The sequence below is a fragment of the Protopterus annectens genome, chromosome 12.part0 (genome assembly GCF_019279795.1).
Source record: "Protopterus annectens isolate FY-2018-M chromosome 12.part0, PAN1.0, whole genome shotgun sequence".
NCBI lineage: Eukaryota > Metazoa > Chordata > Ceratodontiformes > Protopteridae > Protopterus > Protopterus annectens.
This window is the reverse complement of record NC_056746.1, coordinates 484,567,945-484,590,279: the sequence shown is the minus strand read 5'-3', so window position 1 is coordinate 484,590,279 and position 22,335 is coordinate 484,567,945. Positions and strand designations below refer to the sequence as shown.

The following is a 22,335-nucleotide window of genomic DNA, read 5'->3' as shown; positions in this document are numbered from 1 at the left end:
TTCTTATCATTTCCACTTGGGGCACTCTTACACAGCACAATTAACTAGAGAAAATAAACTCTTCAGCAGTGCATAGGTATTGCATATGAAACAAACCCAAAATGTCTCAATATATTCATAAATTAAGATGCAGTTAAACATCTTTTAGAGCAGCAGAAACCTTGTTCAAGCCTTATAATCGGGTACCTTAATATTCACAAAATTGTCAGGGCAGTACTTCTCCACCTCAGCATCAAACAAAGTAACGGGGTTACAGCTGTGCCTAGAAATTTAAAAACATACATTTATTTAAATGTGGCAAACGTGTCTGCTTGCACACTTACAATACAAAACTTCCAAGACCAAAAATAAGTAATAGTATTTACTATGTTAACTGCTTAACTGACAGAAAAATAAGTAGGTAAAGGTTAAGCTTTCAAAGAATAAAAGTTCTTCATCAAATAACTAATTGTTATGCTTGACACATTTAAATAGTAGTTAAGTGCTTACCATAACATAAGATTTTTTCATCCTTGTCTCCCTATTACGACTAATGGGTCTTTGGGCCTCTTGTCAGATTACAGCTGGCAAAAGCAGAGCTCCAGTGTTAAGCTCCTTTAAACGTATCCCTCTCATAATCCATTTGTGCAGCTACTTTCCTCAGATCGAGTCTGCTGCCTAAAAAGAGGAGTGGATGGAGCAGCACTTCAATACATCTTCCAGGTCTTCAGGAAAAGGACAGTTTGGAAGGGGGGGCTGGATGGAGGAATGTTGTATTGGACGAATGAGGATGAAATGATCCAGTCTTATGGTAAATACATAACTACCATATCCTATTCATCCCATCTGTCCGATCCAACTGAATGGATCAGAATCCCAAGCTATCAATGACATTGGCAGTTTCGTGACAGAAGACCCTTGAGTACAGTGGCTCCAAAGAAAACCCTAAATTTGGACACTACATTCAATTTATAACATCTGACAAAAAGTATGCAACGTAAACCAGATTGCTGTAGCAAAAAGGATGTAAATGTAGCCAAAGATTTAGCTGAATGAGCTTTTGGTGTGAATTGGCAAGGATTTATGGTGCATACTGAAGACAGATAAAATGCAACTGGATATTCACCAGGACAGAGATATTTTGGAGATGCCCCTGTCAAACTTATTCAGGAAGAAATAAGCAAAGAGATGAGAAGTTTTTTCTGAAGGATTTAATAATATGGAGATAAAATATTAAAATCTGTGAACATCTAGGATATAGATAATATAGAATTTTCCTGTTGGAATAGTACATTGGGGAAAGAATTATGGGTTTATACAGTGAAACTCTACCCTTTTGAAAAATTAGACATGGAGAACTGTAAGACAAGAGCTGCAATTCATAAATTCTTCTTACTGAAATGAAACCTCCCAAGAAAGAAATTTCAGCAGGTCAGAAGATGCTGGTTCAAAACAAGTTTCTGTTACGGCTTCTAAATCAAAGCTGAGGTCCGAAGGGAGCAGTGGTTCTCTTATTGGAGTATGAAAAATAGGTCCCTTTCAAGAAGGCCTTACACAGCTTATGAGAAGCTATGGAAAAGGAAAAAATGCCATTAAGAAAATTGGCTATGACCACTAGTTAAAACTTAACAGTAGCATGACTACTACCAGAGTCAAAAAAGTTGGAAAGAAACAGCAAAATACCTGACAGATGTACATTAAAGGAATCAAAGCCACGTGCAGTTGCCTAAAAAGAAAAAAAAAGTTTTGTTTGTTGCAGTAAATTTTTCTGGTAGAGTCTTTCTGAGATGCAGAAAGAATATGAAGGAGTCATCCTTCTTCATCAATGGAACTGGAGGCATTATACAGTTAACTTGAGATTGTTGTGTAATTGTAGACGACGCAATCCAGACAGATGAAAGAGAAGATCAAAAAGCCATGGGGACTTCTTCAGGTTAGACCTCAACAAGGGGAGCCAAATTTGCCAAGATCAGCACATAGCAATGAGGATTATGATGGCTTTGCATCTTACCACTTTCTGTAATAATCAGAACATGACAAGAACGTGAAGGAAAAACAAAGTCCAGTAGGGTCAGTATCTGACTACAGCATCTCTTGGGTAAGTGCCTTTAGAGCGACCATGGCAAAGAAGCTTTTGCATTTGTGTTGGTCAGGGAAGCAAAGAGGTCACTGCAAGGCTGATCCCAGCAGAAGAAAATCTGTTGAGCTGCCACTGGATTGAGACCACTCGGGAGGCATTAAAATAGACCTTTTGTACCTGTTGGCAAGTAGTTGGTTTTCCCAGGGATGTGGACGGCTATCAGAAAAAGATGATGAAGATGACAATGATGAGGTGGATTTGGCACAATGGTTAAGGTCCTCACCTCAAACAAAAGGTATAGTTTGGTACTGACCTTGGGATATTAGCTATGCTTAAAATAGCTCTTCACAGCAGTTAGCCTAGTATTCACCTATAAACCTATGTTAAGCAATCACCCACTGCCACCCTCTCATAGCTTTTCAACATAGTGAATAGGATTAGGCTCCACTTTGCCTGTTGATGTACCATATCAAGGACATAGTGCACATCTGGAAAAAAATTGTAGTGGAAACAAAATCTCTGCATGTACGGCAAATGCAAGGTTCCAAGATGAAATGCTATCCAAAACTAAATGATGAAACCAGCAAACTGTGGCAAACAAACAATATTTAATATTAGTGCTGAAATCACATATTGAAATACAGGAGAAAAAAAAACAGTTTTGGCTTAGTAAATCACATAGCCTATACACTGATGAAGGCTACGTGATTTACTAAGCCAAAATCAGTCTTGTTTTTTTCTCCTATATTTCAATATGTGCTTTCAGCACAAATATTAAATATTGTTTGTTTGCCAAAGTTTGCTGGTTTCATCATTTAGTTTTGAATAGCACATCTGGAAAAAAAATCATTCCTGGGAACAAGAAGTCCCAAAGTTGACACAATGCAAATTGAAACAGTCTCATCCCCAAGATATTGATCTGAACACTGGCCTCCTGATGATAAAAGTTCATTGAACCCTTCTCCTCTGAAATTGCCCCACCATCCCCATCCCAGCGAGAAGGCATCCTTTATTACCACCACTAAAGAAAGTGGCATAACAAAGGGGCTTTCAGCCACCATTGTAAGTGAACCCTGCAAAGCTGAGTGACGATGATAGGAACAGATGGGTGATCCAAGTATTGAGACCAATGTTCTCTGGGAAAAAATGATATATTCGCATGTGACAATGGGTGAACTAAACTATGGCTAACGAAGAAGCCAATTAAATTTGGAGGTGAAGAACTGTGAAGCAAGTTTGAACTGAGATTTTAGAAACCGAAATCTCTCTCTGAAGGGAGAGATAATATACACTCTTTATAGTCAACGTAGCATCCTATGAATTGCAGTGCCTGGGATAGTTGAATGTGTCACTTTTGTAGTTTACAGAAATGCCTCAGGACAGACAGACAGACAAAACTGAAGCAAGTAGTCAATGGCTTTGATCACGGATTCTCTTGTCTTAGCAGCAGGAAGTCATCTAGATATGGAAACAATCAAATCTCCGAGCAATAGATGAGCTGCAACTACCACCATGCACTTGAACACCTCGGGGGCTGTGGTGATTCTGAAGGGCAGAACTCTGAATTGAAAATAACTAACCCCCTAGAAGGAAGTGTACAAATCTTCTCGATGTCTTGGCTATCCAACTGTGGATGTAAGTATCCTGAAGATCTATTAAGCACATCTAATTATTCTCCTAAAGACAGAAAAACTGTCTGCACCTTGACCATTCGGAAGAGTCTTACATATTTATTTAGGCCAAATGTGCCTGAAGTCTTTATTTTTCTTTGGAACCAAAAAGAATCCTGAATAATATCCTGACCCTCTATGACCTCTTTTTTCTAGTAGAGAAAGAATTTCTCTTTTGACAACTTTTTGCTGATGGAGTGAACATTTGACAGAGGCAAACACAGTAAGAGTGATGATCCAAGAAAAGGGAATTGTACATCCTTCTTACCAAAGTGTCCTGCATGATGGCCATCAATAGAGGTAAGTAAAGGAATAACACACCCCTGAAGCAGTCAAGCAGTGCTTCAGAGAAGGTTGGGTTACTTGTCCAAAAAGGGACCCCACTATCCTTGGGCATTGATCTCTGGGTCTGCATCCACTGGAAGGGCCAACTCTGCCGTGATTGCCCCTACGTGAAGCAGAGTCAAAAGTTTGATGCTGGGGTTTATGAAACAGCAAGATTTTGTACTCCTGATTCCTGTTATGATGTTTGAGGGTTATCAGATTTGATGTCTATGGCAGACAGTGTCTTGCCATCCTGTTCACACTTCACTAATTTTTGTTTCACATATGGCCCAAATAAAGTTGAGAACACAAAATTCCACTCGCAAGTATGACAGCTGCAAATGGCCAAACAAAGCAAAAGTAGTCAAATCAGACGGCCAGCACCAGAGTGTCAAAAGCACATAAATGTTTTCTTAGTTACCTCATAGCATCATACCGGTTTCGTCATCCCTGCCTTCTTCAGTGATGAATAACACAACAAAATCAACACATAACCATTTATAAAGAGAAACCCTTCCACCTTCCTGTTAAGTCACTTCCTATAATCTTCCAATAAATAATATATTACAAATGATCATTAAGTCCAGGGGAAAAAAGCCCCCCCTAATTTAATAATCCAATATTTCTTCTTTTTTTTTTTAGAATGGTGTGCCAGTCAAGCTTATTACTTCTATGACCCTGAATTTGGTCAATAGTAAAATAAAAATTGGCAGTGCTATGGGAGATGCAGTGTCTGTATAGAGCATTTGTCATTTTTTTGTTACATTTTTGTTGTTCAGTGGCGTGGAGTTACTATTTTTTGGGATTGGAGTGTCTTATGGCAATATTAATTTTGCTGGACTGATTTGGGTGAATCATTTTAATTCAACGCCATTTTCGGTTGAGAGAGAACGTATCTTTTGGGGAACCAGTAGGCCTTTTGTGACAACGAATGTTGTTTGGTGACCAGAAATGTGTGATATCTATTTGGGCTAACGAGGAATAGCTGTGGCCTGCTATCCAGGTACTGTCAGCACCATTTTTTTAATTGTTGGGTGGGCCAGCATCATCTTTTTTTGGGATCTGGTTCGTTTTATGTGGATGGAACACATCTCAAAGATGGTGGTGTAATGGATTGTGTTTGGGACAGTTGCAGTGGAATGACTTTTAATTTATGACTAGCGTTTTGGATTGTGCAGCTTTTTGTACAAATACATTTGTGACGGCATTTAGCAATGTGAGGACTTATTCTCAACATAAGAACTGATCTACGAGGAACTTAATGGTGTTATCAAACCTTTTTGTATGAAAGAATGGATATTTATTGAAAGGGATATGAACTGCCAAATACTAATGTTGAACTTGGAATATATGCCAACGATGATTTTCCTAGTATGTTAACATCATGTGCATGTGCATGTTTCTAGTACGCTTTGTTAATAGGTATACGATTTTACTGAATGAAGGGCTATGATTTAGGAGGAAGATGTTTGGTATTAATACCCCTTGATTTCAGTGTTTCTTCTGGACAGATTGCTGATGTGGAATAAGCCTATGTACAATCTAGCTGAGTAACTGTCGGATGGGTAGTGAAATGGATTTTTTAAGCTGAACATATTCATAAGTTTAACACTAAGTTTAGGTCTGACAAGCTGTTACACATTCTACATTTGCATGTTCTATATGGGACTTATTAAAAAACTATAAAAACTTTTTGGGGGGGCAACACAAATGCATGTGCGATTGGGATGTTTGACATCCTATTTGGGTATTGTATACAACATTCCGATTTCAATGGACACTTTTTTCTTTATATAAATGTTAAGCTGTGAAGACGTAAACAGGAACAGCTTCATGTTGGGTGATGGTGTTGATCAAGCATAAATATTATTTAGGTTACTGTGACATCGAAATGTTATTTGATGCTTAAAGAATATATTTTTTTTCAAACAATATTAGGTATTTGGCATTTTAAGCCCAATCGGGAGTTTATGGAGATTGAGGTCTCATACTATACACATGTATAGGAAATGCTCCTTGATATATTAATTGATATATAATTTTATATTTAAGCCCTCTTGGTGCAAGGTTACTGTGGAACAAGTTGACCTATTTTTTGGACAAATAGAAATTTAATTGAACAACTGTAAGGTCACTGCAAAATAAATTGGTGTACTTTTTATAAAATTAAGCTCCAAATCCCGTCTTTTTTGGGACGGACCAAGTATTTAAATATATGGTACTTGTTGGTCCATTAAGATTTGTACATGTATGGACTTATATTAAACCTAACATATACAGATTTTGTTAACATCCAACAGGGCATGTATATAGGCCTGAGTTCACGACTTAATATTTAATGCTGGTTGGTGGACAAAAAAATCATAGGTCTTTGGTTGGCTTGGTGGCTAATATAGTACATAGTTATCTGGGGTTGTCAGGATTCTGCCATCTGGGCAGATGGCTCTTGAATAGGTCCAATTAATTTACCCCATTAACAGACATAATTTCTATGGGGCATAGTCCATCATCTGGGTATTCACCAATGGTTTACTGAATACTGGTAGGCCCCAGGGGATATACGTTATTGGTGTTTCATACACTATTTTTACGATTGACAGAGTTGAATAGTTTGTAGAGAGCACTGACTAATCCTTGGTGGTGTATATGCTACAGGATGTCTGATTAATGTGTATCATTGTAGTTTTATATTCTATTTAAGACTGAAGTATTTATAGCTTGTGAAGTTTAATGTCATGGATCTGGACACTATTTTACATGGCCTTTGTGCTGATAAGAATGATATATGAGTATTTGGCCTGACAAGCTCGGATGATGGGAATCTGGATAAAGAAAAGATGGATCCAGTTGATGGCTGCAATCAATTATTTCATAAATTGGGCAAAAGCATGAGAACACTATGTATGAATGTTTGGCATCTTAGACTATTCAAAGCTTATCAAAGTAAAAATATTTCCCTGAGGGGGCTGATGGTGAAAATACAACCACTGGTGAGCAAGATGGACATAACATTAATAAAAGAATGGGACCTAGCACAACAAAATGCCACAATGACATTTGTTCAGGTTTTAACCAGTTATTATGAACAAATAACTGATGTGAATATCAGGGAGGTGAAAGGGGTATGTGAAGAACTAAAGGACCATGAGGGTCAGCCCCATTATGTTACATGCTTGAACAAGCTTACAAAGGACTTACTGAGTGTTGAGAAACAAATGAAGGAGAAAAAGATACGCAACTTCAATAGATATAGGGGGGACTACCAGAGGGGGAAACCATTTGAATACCAAAAAAAGTTAAGTTTTTGGATACTGATAAATCAATGTAGGATCAAAGAGGAAAAGATCAAGATCTATCCTCAAAAAGACAGGCACGAATTACAGTAGTACCCCGGGAGAAGAATCATCAGCCACGGACACAGAGGGTCCTAATACACAAGAATCGCCCATCCCGAAGAAACAACGAATCTTGGACCACCCTTTAGACATGGCAGGCACAGGGGTGGGAGAAAACACAAGAATAGACATGGTAGAAGGTCTGTTACAAACATTCATGACTCGGTACAGCATGATTATAATATCCATAACATTTCCTCAGTGGAAATAACAGATCAACAAAAACACTTGCTTAATAAAGGTCTTAATTATGTTCCTCGTTTCTTTACTGATGAGAATGATATGGTTAATGATGTTCTAGAGTTCTGCTGTAGACTTAACTTAAGACTATTTTTTTTTGGTAACAGGGTTTCCTCTCATAGATCTACTAATTTCAGGTTTTTGAAGTCAGAATTTACTCCCCCGATGAATAAATATGTATCAATATTTCAGCAAGCTGTACTCAAAGATCTACACTTCAAGTTGTGTCAATCTAGAATGCTTCCCCATAACCTTACAGTTGGTGGTGAACAACAGGCCTTGAGTGAATTAAAAAGTAACAAAAACATTGTCATATTACTGGCTGACAAGGGTGGGGCAGTGGTCATTATGAATATGGATTATTATCTGGCTGAGGGAAATAGACAACTGTCTAACCCTCAACATTATATGCATATGCCTATTGACCCCACACCCAATTTCAAGAGGGATATTGATTTGTTTCTCAAACATGCAGTAGAAGAAGGAGTTAAGGAGACAGTCATGCAACACCTGATGATGAGGGACCCACAGAAACAGATTCTGTATTTACTGCCTAAAATACACAAAAGCCTGGACAAACCTCCGGCCAGGCCTATTGTTTCAGGTATTGGCTCTTTGACGGAGCCATCTGCATTTCTGACACAATACTTGAAGCTGTTGTTGAATCTAATAAGAGCTAGGATACAAGATACAACCCATTTTTGAAAATTATATCAGATACACAATTGGAACAAACATGGCTACTTTCCACAATGGATGTGAAGGCTCTCTATACCAATATCCCCCATTGGGCAGGCTTACAGGTGCTTCATTATTGGTTAGAGGGAGTCAATATATAGCCAGCAGGCTTTAATACACTTCTGATATGCATGGCCGAACACGTCCTATCTAAAAATGTTTTTTATTTTCAAGGAGAAATTTACTGGCAGACACAAGGTACATTATAGAGTACAACGCCCCTTTTGGAATGTACCTCACAAGACATCTGCAGCAGCTGGAAAGGCCACAGAAGTACCTCACAAAGAGAATTACTGGCCTCAAACAAATGCCCTACACTTACCGCCTCAAAAAAACTCCAGCTTTACTTCGTAGCATATCACCTACTCCGAGGTGATCTCTGCCTAACATATAAAGCTCTGCCTAATATATAAAGCTATGTCAAACCCAGAGCTGTTGGGACATGCTACACCTAAAGAAATCCCAATCCCTCCCAGCTACACTCTCTAGGGACCTAAACCTTGTCACCACAATAAACAGGACATACTGGAGGGATAGATTGCTGTCCCAGAGACTTCCCATACTCTGGAACAGGCTACCCATCTATGTCAAGCAAAGTTCTTCATTAGCACTCTTCAAGAAAAATCTTGATGAGTGGATGGGAAATAGGAAATACACCCTGGGGATCACTTCTGTGTCTCGGCTCGACAGTGGCACAGGAAAATAACTTTCTTGGGTGGCGTAAGCCAGGGAACCTTGTTGGCTAGGCTTACGTAGGCCCTTGGGCCGATAGCCTAGTACCTACCTATGATAGGGGCATCATTTGCCCCCATCTATGCTGACCTGTTTATGGGATACCTTGAAGAACATCTAATATATAACGATATCCACATCAATTACCTGAATGAAATGGATATTCGGAGGAGATCTTTAGATGACTGTTGGCTGGTACGGCGAGTGGATAGACAATATCTGTTAGAGTTTGTACAATACTTAAATGATAACAAGTGGGTTATAGAATTCACATTGAATTGTGAAGTCCAACAAATTAACTTCCTGGATGTTACGATCATAAGGAATCCAGATGACACACTTAGAACTCAGGTGTTTAGAAAGTATCCCCAGTACAGCAACCTGTCATATGCCTCTAGTCTACATCCACAACATATCATCTGAAATATACCCAAATCTCAGTTTTTGCGCATCAAAAGGATATGTTCAACACAGGAGATCTAAGCTTCATTTCAGCAGGACGTGATTCACAGGTTTGATATTAGGGATTATAAATAGGATAGCCAGTCTGCCAGTAATTGGGCTTCCAAACAAGAGAGAATACATTTGTTGGAATATAAAAACAAAACACAGGACAATAATTCAGAGATGATCAGATTTGTTACAACTTATGGCAGAACATCAATTTGAAAAAGGATGTGGTATCTAAAAACTGGAATATGCTGATGGCCAATGAGGAATTGTATCAGATCCTTGGTCCTAAATGTAAATATTCGTTTTGGACAGGTAAAACTCTGGGATCTTATTTTTCACATTTTAAACATGATTGCACAAGGGGCGCTACCAGTCATCAAATGACTATCACTGGGGATAAATTGTTAGCCTCATTTTCATGTGGACACTGTACCTTGTGTAAGCAAATGCACAAGTCTAAACAGTTCTCCAGTAAAAACACCAGTCAAGTCTTTGACATTAAGCTTTTTGCCAACTGTGGAAGTGATCGGGTAATATATTTGGCTTCCTGCACCTATTTAGCTTTCTATAAAGGACAAACTTCTCGTCCCCTACAAATTCGCATGTCTGAACATCTAAGTGATATACGTAACAAAAAAATGACAAATGCCTCTATACAGACAATGCATCTCCCATAGCACTGCCAAATTTTATTTTACTATTATTGACCAAATTCCGGGTCATAGAAGTAATAAGCTTGGCTGGCACTCCATTCTAAACAAAAAGGAGAAATACTGGATTACTAAATTTGGGGGCTTTTTCCCCCTGGACTTGATGATCACATATAAAATATTATTTATTGGAAGATTATAGCAAGTGACTTAACAGGAAGGTGGAAGGGTTTCTCTGTATAAATGGTTATGTGTTGATTTTGTTGTTGTGTTATTCATCAATGAAGAAGACAATGATGCCGAAACCGGTATGATGCTATGAGCCAACTAATAAAACATTTGTATGCTTTTGACACTTTGGTGCTGGCCATCTGATTTGACCAAATAAAGTTAAGCCATCATGCAGGGCATTTGTAAAGGATGCTTTAAAATTGTTCACAAACAGTTTCATCACCTGCTATATGCATGAGCCACATGAAGAGACTGCTTATATTCAGTGGAGTGCCCAAATCGGTCTTCAATTGCTTTCTCAAGTCTAGTGGGGGGTGGGGAATCTTCAAAAAGGCTAAAGCCTACTCCACTACAATTCTTCTCAGTTCTTGTGAGTAGCATAGTTCAAGGACTTGAGAGTAAAGGTAGCAGAACAGTGCACCCACTTCCCCATTCTGTTCAAAGCCCTATACTCCTTGTTGGGTGGATGGACATTAATTCAAGGATCTCAACAAATGTGTCATCTTCTCTGGGGACAGGGAACACTCTCAATCATCAGAATCAGTGCCTTCAGTGACGGTCTATGCAGGGGAGTCAAATCTCCTTTTACATGTGCTCTTTCTCGGGATAGAGGGGGAGAATCTGACTCTTTATAGAACTCTATCAGCAAATAAGCAGATTTCTTTAGGATATCCCTATTGGCTCTGACCTTGGGACAAATGAAGAAGGGGATAGAATGATGTGTGCCTACAGGTGAATCCAACACCAATAAAGTCTGTACCAGTACTCTCAGAGGAGAAGCTGTCATCCTCTCCATAAACTTCAAAAGCAGACCTCAGATCTGTCAGAGATGAAGAACCTCCACTTACATCTGAGGCCATCTTCTCCCCACTGATGAAGATATAAGCAGCACTGAATGTACACCATAGAATGACAAACAAGAGTGTCTTAAAGGGGGATCAGTGCAGAAACCTTAACAGTCAAGGACTCGGACATAAAAGACAGAACCACACAGGATGCCGTTGAAGATGATGTCAAAGAACTGGTATTGAGATATCAGTCTTGAGACACATTTGACACAGAGGGTCAAATTCACTGGATACAAGATTCCTAAGACTGAAGCAGGAGGCTCCATTGACACTGGGGGAACAGGTTCCAGATGCTGCACTGGCTCTGACACCGCCAGTACCAACACATGGACAGGGGAAGGAGAAAAAATGCAAGAGAAAAGATCAGCTCAATCCACTCAAGTCTTTAAGATGGCCTTCATCAAGCACATGACTTAAGTTAACTTTTAATATAAACCCATGCTTTAGGTTATTCTGGGTTCTAATGAAATTCTATTGGGATTACAGACGAAAGTGCTTAACCCTATGAGTTTTTTTTAGTTTCACCGATTGTGATTTATACTGACTTCATATGTTAAGTGGATGACTTATAGTATTTAAAGAGGTCCCAGTAGCTGCCTGAGGTTGTTTCATTATGTGGGCTATTGATTTTACAAGTTTGGATTTTCTAAGCTGCAAGGACACGTGCTCTCCTTCGGATTTATTGATATATGGAGAGATACTCTAGTCTGCTACAATTGGAAGGTGGAAACAAAAGAGTCTAGGAGCCTCTGGAGAATGGTCCTTGCAAAGCCTGATTTAGACCAAGAGAAAGAATCAGGCTTATAGTGATTTGTAAAAGTATGTACAGAGGACCAATTTGCTGGTTGAACCCATCCCTTTCCAAAAAGCAATAGATGAAGCCAAGGCCCTGCCTAGAACAGTTCTGTTGTCGTGAGTATGCCAAAAGTTAACAGCCTTAGACGACCATTTGTAGAAGGTCTGTACTGACACAGGTTGGCCCTTCTTACCTTCACAAGAAGCAAACAAACTGATCTGAAAGATTTAGCTCTGTCAAGATAGTACCAGAGTTGTCTGTGAACATCCAAGATATGAAGCATCCTTTATCTCATTTTTGGGTTCATGAAAAGAAAATGGGGAGATGGATAGTTAGGCTTAAAGTAAACTCCGATACCACTTTAGGCATAAAAGAAGGAATTGTTCTCAAAGAAACTATGTCCCTATGGAAAACGAGAAAGGGTTGACTCACCATAACAGCTTGCAACTGAGACATTTCTCTTGCAGAGGTCAGAGCAATCAGTAAAATTGTTACCCATATTAAGTACCTCATGTCAGCCAGCTTAGCTGGCTCAGATGGAGCAAGTGTTAGCTTCTCTAACACAAAATTAGAAGAGGGGCCACATGTTTTCTTGGAGGGCTCTTATGCAAAACTTTCAAATACATTTTGACATGAGCCTGCATTAAAAGAGGAGGATCCATGGGAAGACATGCTGAAATGGCCAATAAATTAACCCTGACAGAGGAGTAAGAAAGGTCATAGGATAGTAACTCACAAATATTATAAAACCAAAGAAAAACTAGCCTATAATGGTTGCTGCTTATGTTGTTAGCACTTATTATAAAACCATTTCTATTTCCTAATATATGCCTTTCTAGTAGCAGGTTTTCTTGCCTCCATTAGTACCTTCTGCACATCTTCAGTAAAGAGTTGCCTAAAAAGAATTAAGACTATCATCATCCAGGCAATCAAATGGAGTTAACTGGTGTCAGGGTGCATCAAACACCCTTGTTCTTGTGTGAGTAAATACAGTCTGTGAGGAAGCCTGTGGTAACTGCCCCTGGCCATGTCCAAAAGAAGGAAGAATCACTGCTGCCTGGATCAGAGGAGAGTCACTACAATGATCCTGGAGGATTCCTTTTGAATCTTTAGAAGTACCCATGATCTTATTGAAAAGGGTGAGAAAGTATACAGGGACATTCCTGTCCAACAAATAGAAAAGACAAAAAAGTGAAAGTCCTTATGTGGAATCTGCTTGCCACAGTGGAGACATATATTAACTTTCTCTGACATTAGTCAGGAAATATATGAAAAGCTGACCAACAGGAACTTCACTTAAGATGTCTTCTTTCTCTGGTGAGGAATGACTGATGCACTGATTAGCACTCTGCTTCAGGCTTTGATAACAAGAAAGAACCAAGGTTATGCCACCAGCTGACTCCTTTAATACTTAGATGTCATGAAGTTGGTCAACGTGTCTGCCGGCTTCAGGAGGAGGAGGAGAAAATTCTCCAATAGTCAGACTGGCCAAGGGCTTTCACAGCAGGAAATCCCATCAGTTATGACTGCAACAGTGAAACATGAAGAACATCCACTCTTGCCTGGGCCAGAAGGGAGTCACCACAATGACCTTAGGAGATTCCTTCTGAATCTCCTTAAGTACCTTGGATATGGAAAGGATGGAAAAGCATACTGGAACATCCCTGTCCAAGAAAAAGCCCTGAGGCAGAATCTTGCCACCTGATTTTTCAGAGAGGAGGTAAAAGGTCTACATGAGGAACGCTCCAGAGATGGATCAAATGTTGGAAGATTCCCTGACCTAGTTTCCTTATGCGATGGTATGCTTGTGTCCTGCTTAGCTTGTCTGCTGCACAGTTATGCTCGGACAGAATTAAGATGCCTATAGACTGAGACTGTGCTGAAGCTATATACTAAGCTAATGTGGCTAGCCTACAAAGGGGGGGGGGGTACGTCCTGGTTCTCTCTTGCCTGTTGATGTATCACAAACTGTGGTATTGTCCGTAGCAACCTGAAGAGGTCCAGGGGACCAAAAATGGTTTGAAGAATTAAGTTCCTTAATCAGGGCAAGCACCTCTTTTACATTTATGTGCTTGCATTGGTCCTTGGTGTCCCACACATCTTGCATTTTTATCCCTCCTGAAAATGTTCCCCAAGCAAAGCATGGGGCATCCGTGATAAATGACTGTTTTGGAATATGGAGGGAGAAGGGAGAACCGGATTAGGGATATCTGTTCTCCACCAAGTGATTTCTTTAAACTCCAACACTGGGATTTGAAAAGACAAAAGGTGTTGGTGCTGGGACCAAAGAGACTTCAGATACTACTGTATCTTTCTCATGTGGAGTCTTGCCAGGGGTATCACGAGAATCACAGAAGCCATGAGTCCCAAAATCTTGAGGTATTCTGTGACAAGTGACAGAAGTCTGTGGAAAATCCTAAAAATACATCAAGATAAATATGTATTTCTTCCTTTGGAAGAAAAGCTCTTTGAACTGTGACATCTAGTTGACATTCCACAAACACAATCTTGTGAAAAGCAGTCAGAGAGAGACATTTTATCCTCTTGGAATCTTAGCTTCAGGATCTCTCACCCAAGAGGGAGATTCCTGAAACTTTGAAACAGAATCTGCAAAGATAAGTAAGCTGTCTAAATATGCAAAAATTTAGATACCCAGTAGCATGCAATGAGTTACAGCTGGAACAAGACACTTTAAGAACCGCTTGGTTCAGTGGATAGTCTAAACGGCAAGGCACAAAACTCGTAACGTGATGCAGACAGAAAAAAACTTAAGAAATGCCTGCAGTCTGGATGAATACAGATGTTATGATAAGCATCTTTTAAATCTAGTGTTACCACGAAACCTGGATGAGGAAGAAAAGGTAACATATTGTGAAGTGAAATTGATTTTGAATTTTGGCACCATCACGGACAGGTTGAAGAAAGATCAATAACTGGTCTATAAGCTTATGGAACCTATAAAGAGAAAAGTAACTAGAGATCCTGTAGAGGTTCTAGAGACATTCCAGACATTTTATGAAAATTTGTATAAAGCAGAGAAATGTGGAAATCATGAAAGTACAAATGGAAACATTTATGGGAGACTTAATCATGCCAGGGTTAGAGGCAGACAAGGCTCAACAACTAACAGTTAAGATACGAGGTGATGAGATAAAACAGTGATATACAATCAACCTTCAGCACAGTCACCAGGAACAGGCAGTATTCCTCTGAAAGTTTGGAAATTAGCATACATTATAAAGACAGGGGAAGCACCAACATCTTGGAAGAAAGTTGTAGTGACTGTATTACCTAAAGATGGCAAAGACCCTTCACACCCAGCTGAATACAGACCCATTTCATTTTATTTTTATTTTTTTTATTAAACACCTTTATTAAATTAGCACTTAAATTATACACAAACATGCATTAACAGAAAAAAAATGTTAACATTTTTCAATTTAAATACAATATACATCGCATATATTTTCTTTACTACTATCATCAGTCCAACATTACAAAAAACTGCTGAATTCTCACCTTTCTTTAAACCTCACTCCTTCTCCTCCTGAACATTATTATACATGCAGTGTTCCCATAATTTCCATTTACTTCTAGGTAATTGGCTCCTTCCCTTTCATAAAGGCCCCTCTTCCTGTTCTTTTATCTCTTTTATGATACTCAACACCTCAAATACAGTTGGTGAAGACTCTGATTTCCATTTTCTGTTTTTTTTTTTTTTTGTTTGTTTTTTTGCGGCCACAGAACTGAATGTAACATGACCTTACTATGTCTAGGCAATTCAGATCTTGTATCCCAGCTCAAAAGAATCATTTACTTAATTACATTTATTTGCTTATCCAATATTTTTGATAGAGTACGGAATTTTTTTAAATCTGCCAACTCATTACACTCCCAAAACATACATCTCCAGTTGCTTCTTTCTTCTCCATCACCCTTCCAACATTTGCTATCTACTTGAGGAAAAACTCTGAAGTCTGCTTGGGGGTACAAATACCTATGCAAAAACTTCCAAGCAAAGATTCTAAACCTTCTGGACTTAGTTGTATACCTGGGAGACACACACAGCTTCCCATTGTTTTTCTTGTAAATTGCTTTTCCAGTCTCTATTCCCAATCTTTTCTAACCTTCTCTGATTATTATAGTTATCGTGCAATTTTTTTGCCATTCTAATTATCCCGTTTTTAACAGCTGCTTCTGCTCTAGATTCAACTAAAAAGTCTACTATAGCTGGACTTTCTCTTAAAATCCCCCTATCCTTTTCTCTTTGCCTGTACTTGGAGATCACCCCCTGGTAGGGAAGGTAAGTAACATGCAATTCAAATGTCTTCTTGGTCTCATCCCAATCTATTATCTTTCCTGCTCGAGTTATTTGCTCCAAATACCTCTGTTCTTTTGCCAGGTTTCTCCAGTAAACTCCAGCCCCTTCTTGCCTACTTTCTGTACCCCTACTTGCAGTAATCCCCTATTGGCAGCATCTCCTTTCTCCATTCTTGTATTTGCTTAGTTCTTAGAATATTTTCTGCTACTTTATGGATATAATATTCTGGATAGTTATTATTCGCCTTAACCTGCATTCAAAATCCAACTCTATATTTCTTGAACTTCCCCCTTACTTCATCATCATCCCTTTCCACTTTGAATTATAATCTTCTGCTTGTGTCGTATATATGAGCCTTAACTTTGTAGTGCTAAAATATCACTTCAAATCAGGTAAACTTAAACCACCTTGGTCTACTGGATCGATCAACTTATCCCACTTAACTCCTGCCCCCTTTCACTCCCAGATAAATTCCTTAAATTCTTTATTATTGTCCACAACTTTTCCTTGGGTTGCTAAAAGTATGTCTTATCCATATACATGACTAAAGGGACTAAAAACTTTTTCACTGCATGTATCTTACTATCCATAAATAAGAGTTTCCACCTTCTCAATTTTTGTATTACCCTTTCTTTAATCTTTCCATACATCCTAAACTGCCACATCAAAAGCCTTTTTAATCCATACTCCTAAATAATTCATCTTATCATATCCATACAGGTATTGGTACTGCTGAACCAATTCATGGGTGGATGCATACTTTGCATCTAACGACTCTGTTTTATCTTCATTAATTTTACAACCTAAAAAGACTTGAAACTCTCTCAAAATGTTCCACAACACTGACATGTCATTTTCTGGATTTATCAGGTACAAAATAATATCATCTGCAAATAAAGCCAAATTTTCTTGATTACCATACCAATTACATCCGCGTATGTCCGAGTCCCTTCTTTTCTTTGCCAATAACTCTAAACATAATGCAAACACAGGGGAAAGAGGACATCCCTGGCTGGTTCCTTGGATCAATCACAGTTTATATGACAGGAATCTCCCACTTTATTTCTTGCATCTGATCCCTCATATATTCTTCTAATTAACCTTATTATTCTATCTGGGAATGCAAATGCTTCCTGTACCCTACTCATAAAATCCATGCTTACTTTGTCAAGATTTTTCTCTGCATCAAGACTAACAGGAGAGGTATTTTCTTATATTCTGCTTCCCTCTGGATCATCATTGTTCTATTATTGTCAAATGTTTACCTCCCTGCACAAAACCACACAGATCCATATCTAACAATTTTGGAAATGACTTTGCCATTATTTTAGCTAGTATAGACACAAGTACTTTATAATCATGGTTGAAACTTGAAATGGGTTTAAGCTATGAAGCTGGGTTTGAAGAGTATTTGCTATCTTTAGGCAACACAGTCACCATAGCTTTCTTGCAAGATGCTGGTGCTTCAACTCCTTTTAAAATACTGTTAAAGAAAATCTTCCAAATCTTTATCAATTTCTACCCTCCTCATTTCCAAACTTCCACAGGAATACCATCTCTTCCTGGAGACTTTCCTGAAGATCGATTACACATCTCTGTTTTGCCTCATCACTTTTTGCCTCGTCACTTCCTATCGTAAATCTTAGTTGCTGAGGCTTGTCTACTGTTAACCTTGGCATAATTAAGTCTTCCATAAACAGTTCCATGTATACTCTTTCTTAATTTACACATTTCTTTGCTTTATACAATTTTTCATAAAATTTCTAAAATATCTCTTAAGACCTCAACAGGATCTCTGGTTATTTTTCTTGTTATAAGTCCCCAAAGTTTGGCGACAACATTGTCAACTTTCTGTTGCCCAAGTCGGTGCACTAAGTTTCTGTGCTTTGGAGTTAACAAAAACAGTTGCTTAACTATAATCTTTCTAAACTCATGCATATTATCCAAATACTCCCTTATTTTCTCTTTAGTACTCTGCATTTGCCCCTCCTCTTATTCTGAATGACTCCCCTTATTTTATAATACTTTAACCTTTGTTAGCTACTCTACGCAATTTCTATTACTTCTTAACCATTTCCCTTCCTCTTTTATTTCTAAACTCCATTTTCATTTTATTCCAATCACTAGCTGTATCTTCTGAAGATATTTCTATTTTCCTTAATAACTCTCGAATAATTTCCACTCAATCCCTTGAAATCCTCTCTTTTTAATGGGTAGTTGGGAAGTGCCATTGTCTAATTTTAACTCATTACTCTACATTTTTATCTTAGTTTTTTTTATTGGTGCATGCTCAAAAATAGTTATTGGATGTGTATTGAAGCTTTCAATTAAATGCACATATTCCTGTGAAATATAATTTCTTTCTAGACTGGCCCAGTTATTGCACCTTGGGGAATAATATGTAAATTCTGTCTGAGTTCCTACTATTGAATTCACATATTCCCCACTGAAATCTGATTAATTCTCTCAACATTTTCTTAGGCTCCACAATAGCAGTTTTTGGTGGAATATATGTATATGCCATTGTAATCCACCTCCTTTGCCAACAGCCTCTTACTACCACAAATCTATCAATTTCGTTTTTCGTCTTTTTTCCTCCCTCATCTATCACTACTTGAGCCCCTCTAGCAATTAATATAATTACTCCCCTTTTCCTCGGTCCCTGATTTTTTGCTGAACATCTATTCTGAAAACCCATCTTTGTCAAACTCACATGCTCATTTCTTTCCAAATGCATCTCCTGCGGCACTGCTATTTGCGCTCCGCATTTATCAATATAATTCTATATTGTTTCCTTTTTATCTATTCCTGTAAGGTCATTTAAGTTCCAGGATCATATGGACAAAGCCATCATGACAAAAAGTTACTGTTCCCATCTGTTATACAGGACAGTTATGTTTTATTTTATGTGAATTTCCAGTTTTTGTGTTACATGCATTTATTAATGTTTGGCTAGCTGATCTTTTGTATAGTTGTTTCTTAAAATCTTCATTTTATCCTATCTCACATTTTCAAGACTTTGTTTTCAAACACCCTCATCCCCTACTAACTTGGAACAACCACACAAAACTATGTACATCTTCAAAATATGAAGTTTAATCCTCCAGAAGTACAACTGCCCCAACTTGATGGCTGTACATTCAGGCATTATCTAACCTAACATTAAGGTTGCTCATACTAAAGCACAAGCTACAGCATGTGCTCCAACTAACACTGACTGCTGTCTGTTCTTTTCTTAGCTCTCTTTCCCTCTCAGATATGAAAATCAGCTTGTATGCTTTCAGAAAACATTAACTTTTAGACGTAAGAAAAAGTGCCCTGGCAATCATTAAATAAAACTAAACTGTACACTGTTCTATTAACTGCATTAAGATTTTAAGGCTGCTAATCTTATTCATTTCCCATAATGTCAAATTTCATTTTTTCACTGAAATACTTGCAACTGTACATTCAAATTTTGCATTTCCCCTAGCAAAGAATAATCAGAATTTTCAAGATTAACTGCTTGCATCTGCAGATAGCTTGTACTCAGCAATGAGTCTTTGTAAATTTCAGTCAAAAAAGAATGCCCTACCACCCTCAGCTACAGACATCTCAACACCACTGAATACATTTGCCAGTGGAAAACAAACATGCTAACATATTTGCAGTGGTCTTAGAATGTTCATATCTTTCATCATTTTGTCTTGATTTTAAAGCCTACATGCTTACAAAAACAACTGTTTACAGCTTAAGCAATAGGTTGTAATCTAGACTTCACCCCTGTAAAATAAAAAGAAAAAAAATATCCTAATTCTACATATAACATAAACAAGCAATTTGTATCCACCATCCCCACCACAGCAGCCCAAGATCACAGCATATGAACATTAAACATCCTTTTGGGCCAGCCTTTTTTTTTCTCTCTCCTTAATGCTGTGCAACCTATATTTTTACAACTAAAAAATACTGGTTTACTTTAATATCTGACACATACAACAGTCACTGAAAACGCTCCCCTCACTTTTAACATACATTTAAATACACACTACAAAAACTGCTTTACTGGATATAACATGCAGTTTACATCATGAAATGTTTTACACAAATATTAACAAATATGGTTTTACTTTCACTTGGCTTCCCCCTTTTGGTGTCCTTCTAAACCTCATATTCAACCAACTTTTCTTCTCAGTTTCATCAATTTATCTGAATGGTTAGTCAAATATTCTTCCATTTCAATTTTAAACCGTGATTATAAATTTTATATGCCTAAATTAGCTAGAAGAATGGCAAAGGTATTGCCAAAATTGACAGTTACGGATTCAGCATGGTTTGTAGGAGGGAAGGTAAACATATGACATTAATAGAATAATGATGATCCAGAGGGAAACAGAATGTGGAAAATACCTCTGTTGCTGGGCGAGTCTTGAAGAGAAACCATTTGAGAGGATAAACTGGGATTTTTATAAGATGGGCAATGTAAGTATTTGAATTCTCTGACAAAATTATAAGGTTAATTAGGAGGATATATGAGGGATTGGAGGCAAAAATCAAAGTGGGTGGCTTCCTCTCTGATAAGTTCTGTTTGAACAGAGGAACCAAGCAGGTATGTCCTCTTTCTACTTTATTTGCTTTACACTTTACAGCCATTAGTAAATAAAATAAGGGACTCAGACATACAAGGATATACTTGGTGCAGTAATCAAGAAAAGTTGGCTTTATTTGCTTTTTGTATCAGATAAATCCAGAAAAGGACATTTCATTGTTCTGGAACATTTTGAGACAGTTTCATGTCTTTTGAGGATATAAAAGTAATGAAAATAAAAGAAAGGTCAGTAGTAAATTATGTGCCAACCCACAAATTGGTTCAGCAATACCCATATTTACGGGGACGTAAGATGAAGTATTTAGGAGTATGGATTAAAAGGCTTCTGTTATGGCAACTAAGAATATGTGGAAAGAGACTAAACAAAATATAATACAAAAACTGAGAAACTGGAAAGCCTTACTTGTGGGTATTGACAGCTAGCTACAAGCAGTGAAAATGTTTTTGTCCCTTTAGTTTTGTAGACATACTTTTATCAATTCAAGTAGAAGTTGTTGACGATAATTAATAAAGAATAAAGGAAATTTATATGGGAAGGAAGGAGGGCAAGAGTTGAGGGGGGATTAGTTTTTCCACACAACAGAACATGGTGGTTTAGGTTTACTTGATTTGAATGGATATTTCAGAGATACACAGTTAAGCCTCACAAACATAGCACAAGTAGAAGGTTACACTTCAGAGTGGAAAGGGATGATGATGACGTAAGGGGGAAGTTCAAGAAGGAGAGAGTGAATGGGATTTTGGATGCATATCCTTAAAGAGAACAACAACCATACAGAATATTATATTCATAAAGTAGCAAAAATTATTCCAAGAACTAAGCCAATAAGAGAATAGAGAAAGGCGATATTGCCAATAGAGATGAGTTCAAGTAGGGGTACAGAAAATAGGCAAGAGGGGGCTGGAATTTACTGTAGATGCCTGTCAAAGAAGCCAAGGCATTGAGAGTAAATAACTCAGGCAGGAAAGGTAAAGTGGGATGAGGTCAAGAAGACATTTGGACTCCCTACTAGGGCTTGATCTCTGAGTAGGGTCAAAAAGAAACGGATAGTGGAATTTTAAGTGAAAGATCTACTATGGTAGACTTTTTAGCTGAATCTAGAACAGAAGCAGCTGTTAAAAAAGGGCTAATTAGTAGGGCATATAACATTCTATATGACAGCTATAAGAATCAGAGAAGGTTAGAAAAGATTGAGAAGAGAGACCGGAAAAGCAATTTACAAGAAAGCAATGGGAAGAAGTGTGTATGGCTCTCAAGTATGCAACCAAGTTCCGAAGGTTTAAGAGCTT

General features: G+C 38.0%; 1 protein-coding gene across 3 annotated transcripts in view; it reads right to left on the bottom strand.

The window, feature by feature from the left end:
* TOP3A (DNA topoisomerase III alpha) overlaps positions 1 to 22,335 on the bottom strand; it is a 1,120,433-nt gene that overhangs the window by 834,849 nt on the left and 263,249 nt on the right. For all 3 annotated transcript variants that reach the window (XM_044089591.1, XM_044089590.1, XM_044089593.1), the window contains one exon: positions 187 to 262. In XM_044089591.1, the coding sequence (XP_043945526.1) occupies positions 187 to 262 (76 nt within the window). The remainder of the gene's footprint in view (positions 1 to 186; positions 263 to 22,335) is intronic.